The 16,672-nt window shown below is 40.4% G+C and overlaps 1 protein-coding gene across 1 annotated transcript; it reads right to left on the reverse strand.

Annotated features, from left to right (window-relative positions):
* Nucleotides 1-11,531: 11,531 nt before the first annotated feature.
* On the reverse strand, nucleotides 11,532-12,194 carry LOC107767280 (uncharacterized). The gene has a single exon (XM_016586215.2). The coding sequence runs from the start codon at nucleotides 12,192-12,194 to the stop codon at nucleotides 11,532-11,534; it is 663 nt and encodes a 220-aa protein (XP_016441701.2).
* Nucleotides 12,195-16,672: the final 4,478 nt, after the last annotated feature.

Raw genomic sequence — 16,672 nt, forward strand, 5'->3', positions numbered from 1 at the left:
GGAAATTTAGGATCGTGACCGTTCCTTTCTTGTCATATAAAGTATACACCTCAGCTATAGCAGATTTGCCTCTCATGTTAACACTTGCCCAATTAACTTCTTCTTGCCATGGCAATATTGGTCTGGTAATAAGTTGCCACCATGGATTTACGCTGGTGAATAATTCTATTATTTTTATCTTTTGCTTTTAGTGATATAAAAGTGAAGGAGGCTTGATTAATTGCAAAGCTTTACAATAGGCCATGAGAGAAAAATACTTTTTCCTATGTACAAAAGCTTAAAACACTTTTTTGTCAATATTTACTACAAGACTAATATATTTTTCTGCAACCGAACATATGATAGGCCTAACAGAATTAATTTGTATTTTATAATTTAGAAAAACATTGTAAAACACGTAAGCAACTAATAAGAATTAATATTTGGCATAGAGTATGTAATAGTTGACATGAGATAAGTCTCTAAGCGCGTGTTTCATGCGTACCTCATCTCAATGAGTACAAAATGTTATAAAATATATAAATGTTATATTAAAAAATATATCCCATCTACAAAAACTCTCTTATATATTTTAGATATTCACATGATGTGAAAATGAATCTTTCTAACGAGATTAGCTTGATGAGTTCTTGGAGTATATTTGTTGTGTCATATATATTACTTCTTTAGAGGTTTCAATAGTGCATTAGTGAAAGTTAGATGCTAATTTATCATAAATTGTAAAATGTATGAGCACGTGATTTATTTTTGAATTTTTTGACAATTTTGTTTTGTATTGCTCATAAGGTGCCGTTGCAAGGAGTATTTGGTGTCGCTAAGTCCATATATGCTTACATACCATTGATACGTATATTTGGAAAAATCAATTAATTTGCTAATTTTATGTATACTTTTAAGGGTTATATGTGTTCTTGCTAAAACTAAAAAGGATACATTATGTCTTGCGAATTGAATAAAATTATGAAATTAGAATAAATTTTACGTTAAGTATATTGACTGAGGTGATTGAGGACTTTTATGGGCAGCGATATTTTCTTGATTAAGTTAGCGAAATAGAATCAACAACCAGCATTTAATGAAATTTAATACTTTTTCTTTATTTTTTACTTTCTAACTCAACCAGAGTGTTAGTGTTGCCTTCCCGTTCGGGGATGTATACAGTGTATTACGACGCTTCGCGCGTTGGCTTGGGTTGTCTATTAATGCAGGAAGGGCAAGTTATTGCATATGCTTCACGTCAACTGAAGCCCCACGAAAAGAATTATCCGGTACATGATTTGGAGTTAGCTGCGATTGTTCACGCTCTTAAGATTTGGAAGCATTATCTATATGGGGTGTCTTGTGAAGTTTACACTGATTATCGCAGTTTGCAGCATTTGTTCAAGCAGAGGGACCTAAATTTGAGACATCGCAGATGGCTGGAGTTACTAAAAGATTATGATATTACTATCCTGTATCATCCGGGCAAAGCAAATGTGGTTGCAGATGCCTTGAGCAGAAAGGCGGAGAGTATGGGTAGTTTGGCTTTCATTTCAGCAGAGGAAAGGCCATTAGCCTCAGATATTCAATCCTTGGCTAACAGACTTGTGAGGCTGGATATTTCAGAGCCCAGCCGAGTTCTTGTATGTGTTGTGGCCCGGTCTTCACTATTTGAACAGATCAAGGCTCGCCAGTATGATGAACCACACCTGGTGGTTCTTCGTGAAACGGTGCTACAAGGTGGTGCCAAGGAAGTCACTATTGGTGCAGATGGTGTTCTACGACTCCAGGATCGTCTGTGTGTTCCTAATGTGGATGAACTGAGGAAAAAGATCCTAGAGGAGGCACATAGTTCTCGATATTCTATTCATCCAGGTGCTACGAAAATGTATCGTGAGTTGAGGCAGCATTATTGGTGGCGACGAATGAAAAAGGACATAGTTGAGTGTGTAGCTCGGTGTCTAAATTGCCAGCAAGTTAAATATGAGCACCAGAGGCCAGGTGGCCTACTTCAGCAGATGACCATACCAAAGTGGAAATGGGAACGAATTACTATGGATTTTGTAGTTGGGTTGCCGCGGACCTTGAGAAAGTTTGATATAGTTTGGGTGATTGTTGACAGGTTGAGTAAGTCGGCACATTTTATTCCTGTTGTGACTACGTATACTTCAGAGAGGTTGGCCCAGATTTATATTCAGGAGATAGTTCGGTTGCACGGTGTGCCAATTTCTATCATATCAGATAGAGGTCCTCAGTTTACTTCATATTTCTGGAGAGCAGTACAGAGTGAGTTGGGGACACGTGTAGAGCTCAGCACAGCCTTTCATCTGCAGACCGATGGACAGTCAGAGAGGACAATTCAGATTTTGGAGGATATGCTCAGGGCATGTGTGATTGACTTTGAAGGTCAGTGGGATCGTTTCCTGCCTTTGGCCGAGTTTGATTATAATAACAGTTACCAATCCAGCATCGAGATGGCTCCATTTGAGGCTTTATATGGTCGGCGATGTCGTTCACCTATCGGATGGTTTGAGCCAGGTGAGGCTAAGTTATATGGTACTAATTTGGTAAGGGATGCCTTGAAAAAGGTAAAGTTGATTCAGGAGCGACTTCGAACAGCACAGTCCAGATAAAAGAGTTACGCAGATCAGAAAGCGCGTGATATATCATTTATGGTAGGTGAAAAGGTTCTCTTGAAGGTTTCGCCGATGAAGGGAATTATGAGATTCGGGAAGAAGGGCAAGTTGAGCCCAAGGTTTATAGGCCCATTTAAGGTGTTGAAATGAGTTGGGGAGGTTGCTTATGAGCTTGCCTTGCCTCCCAGCCTATCGGGAGTTCATCCAATTTTTCACGTATCTATGCTCCAGAAGTATCATGCCGACCTATCACATGTGTTAGAATTCAGCACAGTTCAGCTAGATAATAGCTTGGGTTATGAAGAGGAGACAATTGCCATTGTTGATAAACAGGTTCGCCAGTTGAGATCCAAGAGGATTTCTGCAGTAAAAGTCAAGTGGAGGGGCCAACCAGTCGAGGAAGCGACTTGGGAGACCGAGGAAAACATGTGGAGCAGATATCCAGACTTATTCAGCACTTCAGGTATAATTCTAAACCCGTTCGAGGACGAACGTTTGTTTAAGAGGTGGAAAATGTAATGACCCAACCAGTCATTTTAACTTTTAGAACCCCGTTCCCTAAAATAAAACTTTCCGTAGGTACTTGTAATGATTTATGACTTGCGGGGATGGTTGGTTCGGAATTTGGAAGTGTTTGAAGTGAAACCGGAACACTTGGTTCCTTAAGTTGGCCTTAAAGTGCTAAGTTTGACTTCGGTCAACATTTTGAGAAAACGACCCCGGAATAGAATTTTGATGATTCCAACAGCTCCGTATGGTGATTTTGGACTTAGGAGCGTGATCGGATTTTATTTGGAAGTCCGTAGTGAAATTAGGCTTGAAATGGCTAAAATAGGAATTTAAAGTTTGAAAGTTTGACCGGGGAGTTGACTTTTTGATACCGTAGTCGGAATCCAGTTCCGAAAATTTGCATAGCTCCGTTATGTAATTTATGACTTGTGTATAAAATATGAGGTCAATCGGAGTTGATTTGATAGATTCCGGCATTGAATGTAGAAGTTGAAAACTCTTAGTTTCATTAAGCTTGAATTGGGGTATGATTCATGGTTTTAATGTTGTTTGATGTGATTTAGAGGTTCGACTAAGTTCGTATGATGTTTTAGGACTTGTTGGTATATTTGGTTGAGGTCCCGAGGGCCTCTGGTGAGTTTCGGATGGTTAACGGATCAAAAATTGGAGTTAAAAAGCTGCTGCAATATTTCCTCTTCTATTGGACATTCTAGGCTGTGATCGAGCCCAGATATCGAGCAAGATATCAAGCCCAGGGTTGATGAGGTACAGGCTCGAGCTAGTGTATCGAAGCCATGATCGAAGGTCCAACTCGAGGGCTATGATCGAAGGTCCAGCTCGAGGGCCATGATCGAAGGCAAGGCTCGAGGGCTAGGATCGAGACCCAAGATCGAGGGGTCACAATTGAAGGATCAAGCTCGATGCCATGATTGAGGCTATGATCGAAGGCCCAACCTCGATACCCTGATCGAGGCCATGACCGAGGTCCAGTCTCGAGCCTGTGATCGAAGCCGCGATCGAAGGCAAGGCTCGAGGGCATGATCGAAGGTATGGCTCGAGGGCTAGGATCGAGACCCAAGCTCGATGCCCTGATCAAAGGTACAACCTCGATGCCCTGATCGAGGGCACATGTTCGATGCCACGATCGAGGCCCAGTTCGAGGACAACTTCCGAAGGCTGCTAGGCAGTTTTATAAAAAGAGGGCATTCGTCCCATTTGCCATTTTTGACGAACTTGAGCTTGAGCAGAGACGACTTTTGACAGATTTTCAAGGGAAAAACATTGGAGTAAGTGATTCTAACTCGGATTTGGTCTACATATACAAGTGTATCATTGTTTTTCACAATTTAATTAGTGTTTTGAGATTTGAGATTTGGAAAAGTTTAGAAATCTCATAGAAACGTAATTTTGAGATTTCGGTATCGATTCGGAGTCGGAATTGAGTGAAACTGGTATGGTTGGACTCGTAATTGAATGGTTTGTCGGATTTCATAACTTTTGCCGGATTCCGAGATGTGGGCCCCGTGGGCGAATGTTTAATTAATTTCGGAATTTTTATTAAAAATATAGTATTTCCTTATAGAATTTATTTCCTATAATTTTTAGTAATTGTATCGAATTATTTTGGCTAGATTTGAGCCAGACAGAGTTGGATAATCGTGAAAAAGGCAAAATTGTGGATTAAATTGGAGCAAGACAAGGTAAGTCTCTTGTCTAATCTTGTGAGGGGGAAATTACCTCATAGGTGATTAAAATTAAATAATTGTTGCTAATTGTGGGGGGCTACGTATGCACGTGGTGACGAGAGTCCGTGCGTAGCTACTATTAATGCTAAAGTCCGGGTAGTTTAGGACTCAAAGCATGCCTTACTTGTGTAAATTGTATTCTTTGATTTATTTATATTAATTGATATCTATATGAATATATTGTGAATTGTTAGATAAATATATTAAAGGATGGAAATCATATATATATATATATATATATATATATATATATATATATATATGAATATATTGTGAATTGTTTGATAAAGATATTAAAGGATGGAAATCTCATAGGCTTGATTTTCTATTTAAATCAATTAATTGTTAAAAGAAATTATTATCCTCCCAAATTTATCTTATAATAAACATACTGTCCTTCCGGAGGCACATAAGAAAATGTCCTCCTTTTTGTGGAGCGGGCCGAACGCCTCGGCAGGATAGATGCATCTATGGATCGCGCCGCACGTCCCTCGGCAGTGTACACGACACTCTGGATCGATTGCCTCGCATCGATGATTTATTTGATCAGCTATAGGGTGCCAGGGTGTTTTCCAAGATTGACTTGCATTCTGGCTATCATCAGCTAATGATTCAGGAGCCGGACATCCCAAAGACTGCTTTCAGGACCAGATATGGTCACTATGAATTTCTTGCCAAGTCATTTGGGCTGACCCATGCCCCAGTAGCCTTTATGCATTTGATGCACAGTGTGTTCTGACCTTATCTTGATTCCTTTATCATTGTGTTTATTGATGACATCCTGGTATATTCCAGGTCTCGGGAAGATCATGAGCAGCACCTGAAGACCGTGCTTCAGACTTTGAGGGAGAAGAAATTGTATGCAAAATTTTCTAAGTGTGAATTCTGGCTTGATTCAGTGGCATTCTTGGGCCACATAGTGTCTTGTGATGGGATCAAGGTAGATCCTAAGAAGGTGGAGGCAGTGTAGAGTTGACCCATACCGTCATCAGCTATGGAGATCCGCAATTTCCTTGGTTTAGTGGGGTATTACCGTCGCTTTGTGGGGGATTTTCATCCATTGCAGCACCTATGACCAGGCTGACCCAGAAGGGTGCTCCGTTCAGGTGGACCAAGGAGTGTGAGGAGAGCTTTCAGAAGCTCAAGACAGCCTTGACTACAGCCCCAGTATTAGTATTGCCTACAGGTTCGGGGTCCTACACTATCTATTGTGATGCCTCGAGGATTGTCCTTGGAGCGGTATTGATGCAGGATGGTAGGGTAATTGCCTACGTATCTAGACAGTTAAAGGTGCATGAGAAGAATTATCCGGTCCATGATCTCGAGTTAGCAGCTATTGTTCACGCCCTGAAGATATGGCGTCATTATTTGTACGGTGTTCCTTGTGAGATCTACACTGATCACCAGAGTTTGCAGTACTTGTCCAGGCAGAAGGACCTTAATTTGCGTCAGCGAAGGTGGTTGGAGCTACTTAAAGACTATGATATCACTATATTGTACCACCCGGGGAAGGCCAATGTAGTGGCTGACGCCTTGAGTCACCGGGCAGAGAGTTTGGGGAGTTTGGCATATCTTCCGACAGCTGAGAGGCCCTTAGCCTTGGATGTTCAGGCCTTAGCCATCCAGTTTGTGAGATTGCATATTTCAGAGCCTAGCCATGTATTAGCTTGTGTGGTTGCTCGGTCTTCTCTTTATGACCGTATCAGGGAGCACCAGTATGATGATCCTCATCTTCTAGTTCTTCAGGACAGGGTTCGGCGAGGTGATGCTAGAGATGTGACTATTGGTGATGACGGTGTGATGAGGATGCAGGGCTGGATCTGTGTGCCTAATGTAGATGGGCTTCGGGGGTTGATTCTCGAGGAGGCCCACAGCTCGCGGCACTCCATTCATCCTGGTGCTGCGAAGATGTATCAGGATTTGAGACAACACTACTGGTGGAGGAGGATGAAGAAGGATATAGTTGGGTTTGTGGCCAAGTGTTTCAACTGTCAGCAGGTTAATTATGAGCATCAGAGACCGGGTGGATTACTTCAGAAGTTAGAGATCCCAGAGTGGAAGTGGGAGCGGATCACCATGAACTTTGTGGTTGGACTTCCTCGGACTTTGAGAAAGTTCGATGCTATTTGGGTGATCGTGGATCGGCTGACCAAGTCAGCTCATTTTATTCCAGTGTTGACCACTTACTCTTCAGAGAGATTGGCTGAGATTTATATCAGAGAGATTGTCCGCCTTCATGGTATTCCAGTATCCATCATTTCAGACAGAGGTACACAATTCACATCACGGTTTTGGAGAGCCATACAGAAGGAGTTGGGTACTAGGGTGGAGTTGAGCACAGCCTTTCACCCTTAGACGGATGGGCAGTCCGAGCGCATGATTCAGATTCTTGAGGATATGCTCTGTGCCTGTGTGATGGAGTTCGGAGAGTCATGGGATCAATACTTGCCACTTGCATAGTTTGCCTAAAACAACAGTTACCAGTCCAGCATTTATATGGCACCGTATGAGGCTTTGTATGGTAGGCAGTGCCGGTCCCCAGTGGGATGGTTTGAGCCGGGCGAGGCCCGATTGTTGTGTACAGATTTGGTCCAGGATGCCTTGGATAAGGTGAAGGTGATTCAGGAGAGACTTCGCACAGCCCAGTCCAGGCAGAAGAGTTATGCAGAGCGTAAGGTTCGTGATTTGGCATTTATGGTTGGTGAGCGGGTCTTGCTTCGGGTATCGCCTATGAAGGGCGTCATGATGTTCGGGAAGAAGGGCAAGCTGAGCCGGAGGTTCATTGGTCCTTTTGAGATATTGCGGGGCATTGGGGAGGTTGCTTATGAGCTTGCCTTGCCTCCCAGCCTAGCAGGAGTTCATCCCGTATTCCATGTTTCTATGCTCCGGAAGTATCACGGTGATCCGACTCATGTATTGGATTTCAGCTCAGTCTAGTTAGACAAGGATTTATCTTATGTTGAGGAGCCACTAGCCATATTGGACAGGAAGGTCAGAAAGCTCAGGTCAAAGAATATTGCTTCGGTAAAGGTCCAGTAGAGGGGTCAGCCGGTCGAGGAGGCGACTTGGGAGACCGAGAAGGATATGTGCAGCCAGTACCCTCATCTTTTCACAGTTTCAGGTATGTCTTTATACTCGTTCGAGGACGAACGATTGTTTTAAGAGGGGGAGGATGTTACGACCTGGACAGTCGTTTTGAGAATTTGAGCTCCGATCCCCTAATATCTACTTTCCCCATATTTGTTTCTGCTTTTGGGATTTTTCGGAGTGTTTGGTTATGGAATTTGGGGAGTTTTGAGACACTTAGTCCCTAATTGTGAGTTTAAGCCTTAGAGATTGGACCGTAGTCGGAACTATGGGAAGACGGATCCGGAATGGAATTTCGCCGACTCTGTTAGCTCCGTTGAGTGATTTTGGGGTTAGGAGCACTTCAAGAATGTTTTTTGGAGGTTTGTAGTAGATTTAGGCTTGAATTGGCGAAAGTTAGTTTTTCGACGATTTCGGCCGATAGTGAAAATTTTGATATCGAGCTCCGAATGGAATTCCGAAAGTGGCTGTAGGTTCGTAATGTCATTTGTGACCTGTGTGTAAAATTTGAGGTCATTCGAACTAGCTTTGATGTGGTTCGGAATCGTTTGTAGAATTTGGAAAAATTTTAAATTCTTAGGCTTGAATCCGTGCTTAATTCATGATTTTGGTGTTGCTCGACGTGGTTTTAAGGCTCGACTAAGTTCGTATGGTATTTTAGGAGTGGTTGGTATGTTTGGTTGAGGTCCCGGGGGCCTTGGGTGTGTTTCGGATGCTTAACGAGAAGAAATTTGGACTTAGGAAAATCTGGTGCATTGCTGGTTCTGGTGTTTCGCACATGCGGAGGGGAGTCCGCAGGTGCGCTTGAGAGTTCGCAAATGAGGAAATGGACAGGGCATGCTGGGCTCGTAGGTGCGGCTGGTCGTCCGCAGAAGCGGAGCCGCAGATGCGGCCCAGGGGTCGCAGATGCGGACTCAGTCCAATAAGTGACTTCCGCACCTGCGTTGATTTTTCCGCAGGTGCGAGACCGCAGATGCGGCCCCATGGGCGCAGATGCGGAAATCGCTGGGCAGAAAAGGGAATTTCGAGGGTTTGAAATTTCATAACACAAAATTCGATTTGGAGCTCGGTGGGAGACGATTTCTCGAGGAATTTTAAAGGAGAAATATTGGGTAACGAATTCTAACTCTATTTTGATCATAATACAATAATCTATTGTTGTTTCCCTTGTCTAATGAAGGAAATTGAGGGTAGGAGTTTCGAAATGGGGGAAAAGGTTCCCCAAATGAAAATCTGAGATTTGAATGGGAATTTGACGTCGGATTTAGATGATTTTTGTTCGCATGAACTCGTGAGTGAATGGGTGTTTATAAATTTTAATTTTTACCCAATTCCGAGACGTGGGCCCGGGGTGACTTTTGGCCGTTTTTCCTAATTCCACGCTTTAGCTTCAAATTAATTAGCTAAATTATTTACTTATAGTTATATTTATATTATGCAATTTATTTGAATATATTCGGGCCATTTGGAGTCGGATACTCGTGGCAAGAACGTGTTATCGAGGTAATTTGAGCGGTTCGAGGTAAGTGGCTTGCCTAACCTTGTGTTGGGGACTTTCCCCTTAGGATATTTCGATATTACTTGGTGTGTGAGCGCTGTGTACGTGAGGTGACGAGTACGTACATGGGCTGTTATTACAAAAATCCCGTTTATCTTTTTTTAATCATAAATTGTTCCTCTTATTAAATTGTACTAATATGCTTAATTGTTTAGTTTAGACTAGAAAAGCATGCTTACGTGTTTTAATTGCCTATTTGACATTCTGTGCGCCATGCTTAGTTAAATCCCTATTTTCCTTGTCTGTGTTTAGTATAAACTGTATAACTCGATGCCATACTTGCCATTTCATCTTGCGTTGCATATTTAAATTGGGACTACAGACGTATTCCGGGAGATCCCCATGTCTTGCATATTTACTTTGGGACTACAGACATATTCCGGGAGATCCCCGAGCACTGCATATTTACTTTGGGACTACAGACTTATTCCGGGAGATCCCCCAGCACTGTATATTTACTTTGGAACTATGGACATATTCCGGGAGATCCCCCAGCACTACATATTTACTTTGGGACTATAGACATATTTCGGGAGATCCCCTTATACTCCATATTCATTCGGAACTACGGGACGGTATCCCGGGAGATTCCCCATTGTGTTTACTTTGTTCTGAGCCGAGGGCTCCCTTAACTATTAAATGTTCAAGAATTTCTTTAACTACGTTACTGTAAATTTTGCTTATATCTTTTACTGTTTAATTTATTATATTTACTCTGGTAGGGCCTTGACCTGACCTCGTCACTACTCGACCGAGGTTAGGCTTGGCACTAAATGGGTACCATTGTGGTGTACTCATGCTCTTTCCTGCACATGTTTTCGTGTGCAGATCCAGGTACGAGCTATCAGTCTTGGGGTTAGTGCGTGCTGCTGATTCTAGGAGACTTCAAGATACTTCTGCTTGCGTCCGTAGATCTTCGGAGTCCCCTTCTAGTCCCTCGCCTATAGACTTTCTTTATTATCTTCAGACTTTTGTATATAGCTACATAGATTATAGCAGCTTGTGACTTAGTGATATTCTGGGTCATGGGAAAATTATTTTGTATATGCCGAGTGGCACTAATCTTGGCTATTCATAATATGTTGTTTATCTTTAAGATGTTGTATTTTCTTTATATTTTTCGTAATATTAGGCTTGCCTAGTCGTAAAGACTAGGTGCCATCACGACACCGTATGGAGGGTTAAGTTGGGTCGTGACAGTCAGCTCTCCGGTCAAACTTCCAAACATAAATTTCTATTTTCGCCATTTCAAGCCTAATTTAGCTACGGGCTTCCAAATAATTTTCCAACATGCTCCTAAGTCCAAAATCACCATACGGAGCTATTGGAATCATCAAAACTCTATTCCTGGGTCATTTACACATAAGTCGACATCCGGTCAACCTTTTCAACTTAAGTTTTTAACCTTGAAATTAAGTGTCTCAATTCATTATGAAATCTCTCCGGACTCGAACTGACTACCCCAGCAAGTCACAATATAGCTACAAAGTATAGAATGAGCAGTAAATGGGGGAATGGGCTACAACTCTCAAAATGACCGGCCGTGTCGTTACAAGGAATAACTTGAAACAATTCAAGACTTGAAGGAAATCAAAGTTGATGACTCAATGAACAATGAAATTTAGAAGGTTGATGACTCAATAAGCAAGGAAATTAGAAAGGAAATTCTTAAGGTTGGCGACTCCAGAAAAGTTAAAGATTTTTCTTTTGATTTAAACAAATTTCCTGATGAAAGCAAAGCAGCGTTTGAAGATGAAGATCTACAACAAGTAGTTAGGACTATGTTGAAAATATATCTTCCTATATTTTATTAGCATAATTATATTTTGTTGCTGGGCTTCATTGTTTTCTTTGTCTTATAGCAGCTATGTCTCTTATTTTAAACGATGGAACTTAATGAGTCTGAATACATTGGAATGGGTACAAACAGATTTCGTTTTGTTCAATGAGCTAACATTTCAAGCCAACTTAAGAAATTAAAATTACATCATCAAACTTTCAAAATCCAAAACATCACTAATTCGAACCATCTAAATAACTGAGAACTTCTTGTACCAATAAAGCATCACATTTTAGCTGTGAAGGAAGTTGTCCTTTCCTTTCAAGCATAGCTTTACTAAGATGGGGAATTTTGTAATTATGACAACCTTTTGCTCGCATTATTTCTACCATGCATGACTGCAGTGTTAGAAATATATTATTCAAATGACTTCGTAACTGCAGTAAGTAACTCATCAACAGTTGTAGATGACTCCTTATGCCGTAAGGACTGAATAGCTCTAAAAACACCAGACCTAACACGTTCAAATCTGGAGAATTGGGTGGTTTACTCGTTAAACGAATGTCAAACCCATTTTGTGTCGCTACTCGGCAAAATTCTTCATCAACAAGTTGGATGTGTGCTCTAGCATTATCTTGTTGAATAAATATTGGATAATTTAAGTCTTCTCTCGGCCACTTTGCTTTGATAGCGGGAATGACGTTTTCAATCAAATATGACCTTACTATGTCTTTTGTTACTGAAGTTATTGGTTTTGTCTCAAGAGTGTCGGCTGCTCTATTAGCACTGGCTCTTCTAGCTCGTTCAAGTGTTACGAAAGGGAACACACCATTTTTTCCTGAAAAGATCTCATTCCCTTGTGCATCGAATCTTGGACGAGCAACAACAGCTAAAAACATAACCTTACAGATGAAACTTTTTCTTTTACAAGTGCGTAATGGAGTTACTTCATCCGGAAACAAATAATAATTCTCCGATATTTTTGGTCATATGGAACCATTTCTCATCTATATGCACAGTGTTGAACATGTCCATAAAAACTGGATCGTGTGGTATTCTATCAAGCATCGACAAGCAAAATCGCAATCAAGTTATTTTGTTTTCATCTTTTAGATGCGGCTTTATAGCATTTGAATGTCTCTTTATTACTCCTGAATGTAAACGCCTAATCAAAGTGGACTTCTTCACATTCATCACACAAGCTAGAGATTCGAGAGTTGTTCGATTTCGTAAAGGAATATCACGCATTTGATTTAAGTTAATTTCCACCCTCTTACGACCACAATTTCTTGGCTTTCTACTGCATACAGTTTCAGAAGTACCTTCACCCTAATTTAATTGGTTCCAGATACGTTGAACTGTTCTTATATGTCACGACCAAAATCCCACCATAGGAGTCGTGATGGCACCTAGTCTCTAAGACTAGGTAAGCCGATTTCCATTGGATTTTTGAAGCTATTTTTTTTGAATTAAATAAGTAATCAAAACTAACAGCGAAAATAATTACAATATACAATCTTCCAAGACTGGTAGTACTGAGTCACGAACTCTAACTGAATACATAGAATGATCACGAGGACCGAATGTATAATATTGTTTGATTACAAGTTAACAGTACAATGAAATGAAAGGACTCCAAGGAACTGCGACAACCAAGCAACTTTACTTTGAATCCTTACGATCCCGCTTTAATTCTGTTCAAGTTCGTTATCTTCAATACCTGGCTCTGCACAAAAATGTGCAGAAGTGTAGAGTGAGCACGCCACAGCGGTGCCCAGTAAGTAACAAGACTAACCTCAATGGAGTAGAGACGAGGTACAGTCAAGACACTCACTAGTCCAATAACTTGTGCAATATAATATACAAAATAATAGAAAATAAATAATAATAAGGGCAGGATAAAACAACCAGTGATATGCACAACAGACAACAAGAATACCATTAATATCACTCAACAATTAAAAAACCCAATTACACCCAATTAAATCAAGCCCTTCAAATAAATATATTTCACATAGTTCTTCCAGATAACTCTCTTTCAAATATAATTTTCTCAAATAATTATTTTTCAAATATAATTCTTTCAATAAATCTTTTCAAATAGAATTTGCTCAAATAAACATCTTTCAATATATAATTCTTTTATATAATACTTTCTAAGTAAAAATCCTTCCAAATAAATATTTTGAATATAATTCTTTCAATTAAAAAGTCACCATGTGACATATCATTTCAAAATCATCAAAAATACGGGTCTCAGCCCATTTTCATATTTTTCATAAATACGGGTCTCAGCCCATTTTCATATTTTTCGTAAATACGGGTCTCAGCCCATTTTTATATTTCCACGGCACCTCGTGTCCATAATTAAATCATCATATTTGCCTGGCACCTCCTACCCTTATTTCATATCACAACTGCACGGACAATTCACTTGCCAAATATCATTATCATTTCATCACAGCACCTCGTGCCGACATTTTGTATCACAACTGCACGGACAATTCACATGCCAATATTCCCATTTCATATCACAATACATGGCACCTCGTGCCCACATTTCATTATATAAACCGCCTGGCAATAGACACAGGCTCCCAATTTCAACAAAATCAGATTATTATCAATTTAGTAACAACAAGACAAGTTGCACAAGGTATAAAAATAAACACAAGAAAATCACAATATCACATGAAAATTTTCAATACCATAATCCCACATCATCACATATCGTCCCTTACAATAGCCACCCTTATTGCTCCTATAGCCACCATTATCGCTCCGCCCAGACAATATCAATAGCCACCCTTATCGCTCCTATAGCCACCCTTATCGCTCTGCCTAGACAATATCAATAGCCAACAAACACAACAGTGAAATGCCACCCTTATAACCACATAATAACAACGGTGAAATGCCACCCTTATCTCCCCAAAATAACAACTCACACAACACAACAATTTACACGAAAAATTATCACAACAACATAACAAAAATCAATTCATATCACAATTTGCCCAATGGCCACAACCAATTTCAAAGCTACAACCAAGTCAATTAATTTCACAGCAAATAGACAAATGCTCCACACAAGGTGTACAACACCCAAAAATAATCAATAGAGATAGAAATTACTCAACATAAAAGCAAAGTCTTCATAAAAGATCAAATTTTCAATAATTATATAAACACCTCTTCTTAAGCTCAATTAATTAATTATTTGAAGGGGCAAAAATCCAAAATGAAATTAAATTTCAATAATTATCAAACTAGCAAATTCACAAAATTTCATAAATAATCAAATAACAATCACGTCACATTGTCATATAACAATAGAGTCAACAACAAGGGTTTAGGCACGACAAGCAGATGATTAAATATATGCCAACAATTATCCAATTTACTACACAATATGTTCAAGACTTTAACTCAATAAAATTTGCACATATAAACCAAGTACGTACTCGTCACCTCGCGTACATGGTTTTCAATTACCCAAGTTGCACGTAAGACTCAATGCCTAAGGGGAATTTCCCTCACTCGAGGTTAAGCAAGACACTTACCTCTTTGAAGTTATGCTGATATTCCAAAATCGCCTTCTTGCTTGAATTGACCTCCGGGTCATTCAAATCTATCCAAATTAATTATATAACTTCATTAAAATTCATCGAAAACAATTCCGGATAATAATACTTCGACTTAAAAGTTTATTCCAAAAAGTTTACAAAAGTCAACGCGGGACTCGCCTCTCAGAACCCGACATAATTTTCATGAAATCCGAACACCCATTCCGATACGAGTTCAACTATACCAATTTTATCAAATTCCAATAACAAATCGACCTCCAAATCTTAAATTTTCATTTTTGAAAGATTTTACAAAAATCTTGATTTTTCTTTCATTAAATCCGAATTAAATGATGGATTCAAAGACATAATTATGGAAATTAATCAAAACTGGATAAGAATCACTTACCCCAAACACCCACGCAAGAATCTCTCCAAAAATCGCCTTCTACCGAGCTACCAATTTGATTTTGAGTTATGAACTCAAACCCCCGTTTTTGGGACTTTTAATTCTGCCCAGATACACCTTCTCCGCGTTCGCGAAGGCCAAAAATCCAGCTGCCTCCAATCCTTCTTTGCGTTCGCGTGACAAGCGTCGCGTTCGCGAAGGCCAACTGCTTCTGCCCCATCATTTCCTCTTCGCGTTCGCGAAGTCCTCGTCACGTTCGCGATGACCAGCTGACTAACTCCTTCGCGTTCGCGTTCCAAGCTTTGCGTTCGTGAAGGCCAAACGACCCCAGGCCCATATCTTCCTTTTCTTCTTCGCGTTCGCGTTGCCTGGGCCGCGTTCGCGAAGGCTTGCCCTGCACCTTCTTCGCATTCGCGTTCACAGCTTCGCGTTCGCGAAGGACAAATCATCAGCCCCTCAAACTCCTCTTCGTGAACGCGGGACTTCCCTCGTGTTCGCGAAGAAGGAAACCAGACTTCAGCAACAGCAGTACAAACATCTCCAATTTGGTCCGAAACCACTCCGAAACACACCCGATCCCCTCGGGACCCCGTCCAATCATGCTAACCAGTCCCATAACATATCATGGACTCGCTCGAGGTTTCAAATCACATCAAATTATGCCAAAAATACAAATCGCACCACAAATCGAACTTATGAACTTGAAAAAACTTCCAACTTCTAAAACTTATGCCGAAACCTATCAAACCAACCCGGAATGACGTCAAATTTTGCAGGCAAGTACGAAATAACATAACTGAGCTTTTCCAACTCTCGGTAAAACTTTTCAAAATTTTGAGTTTCGCCATTTCAAGTTTTATTCCACTACAAACCTCCAGATAATTTTCCGGACACGTTCCTAAGTCCAAAATCATCATACGGAGCTAACGGAACTGACAGAACTCCATTCTTGAGTCATCTTCACACGGTTCCGACTACAGTCAAAATCCTAAGACTTAAACTCCCTTTTTAGGAATTAATTGTCCCAAATCACTTCGAATCATCCGTAATTCAAACTCGACCACACACGCGGGTCATAATACATATTGCGAGGCTATTCGAAACCTTAAGTCACTGAACGAGACATAAATTCTTAAAACGACAAGTCAGGTCGTTACGTTCTCCACCTCTTAAACAAACGTTCGTCCTCGAACGTACTAAGAATCTTTCTGAGGACTTTAAATTACTGAGTATATTCTTGCACACATACTTGTGAGTGATTTTACATTCCTGCAATTTAACACGGGTTTGACAACACCATCTCAATTGAGATTATTTCTTTTCTCCATTCTTATAAGCCTTAAAGCAAAATTCCTAACTCTCCAATCATTTCCAAAAATGCCTGAATTCTCACAACAACGCA

This window comes from Nicotiana tabacum, chromosome 4 (assembly GCF_000715075.1).
Source record: "Nicotiana tabacum cultivar K326 chromosome 4, ASM71507v2, whole genome shotgun sequence".
Lineage (NCBI taxonomy): Eukaryota > Viridiplantae > Streptophyta > Magnoliopsida > Solanales > Solanaceae > Nicotiana > Nicotiana tabacum.

Bases quoted from the DNA above. Each gene is read 5' to 3' on its own strand.
- LOC107767280 (XM_016586215.2), bottom strand. From the start codon at position 12,194: ATGTTTTTAGCTGTTGTTGCTCGTCCAAGATTCGATGCACAAGGGAAT.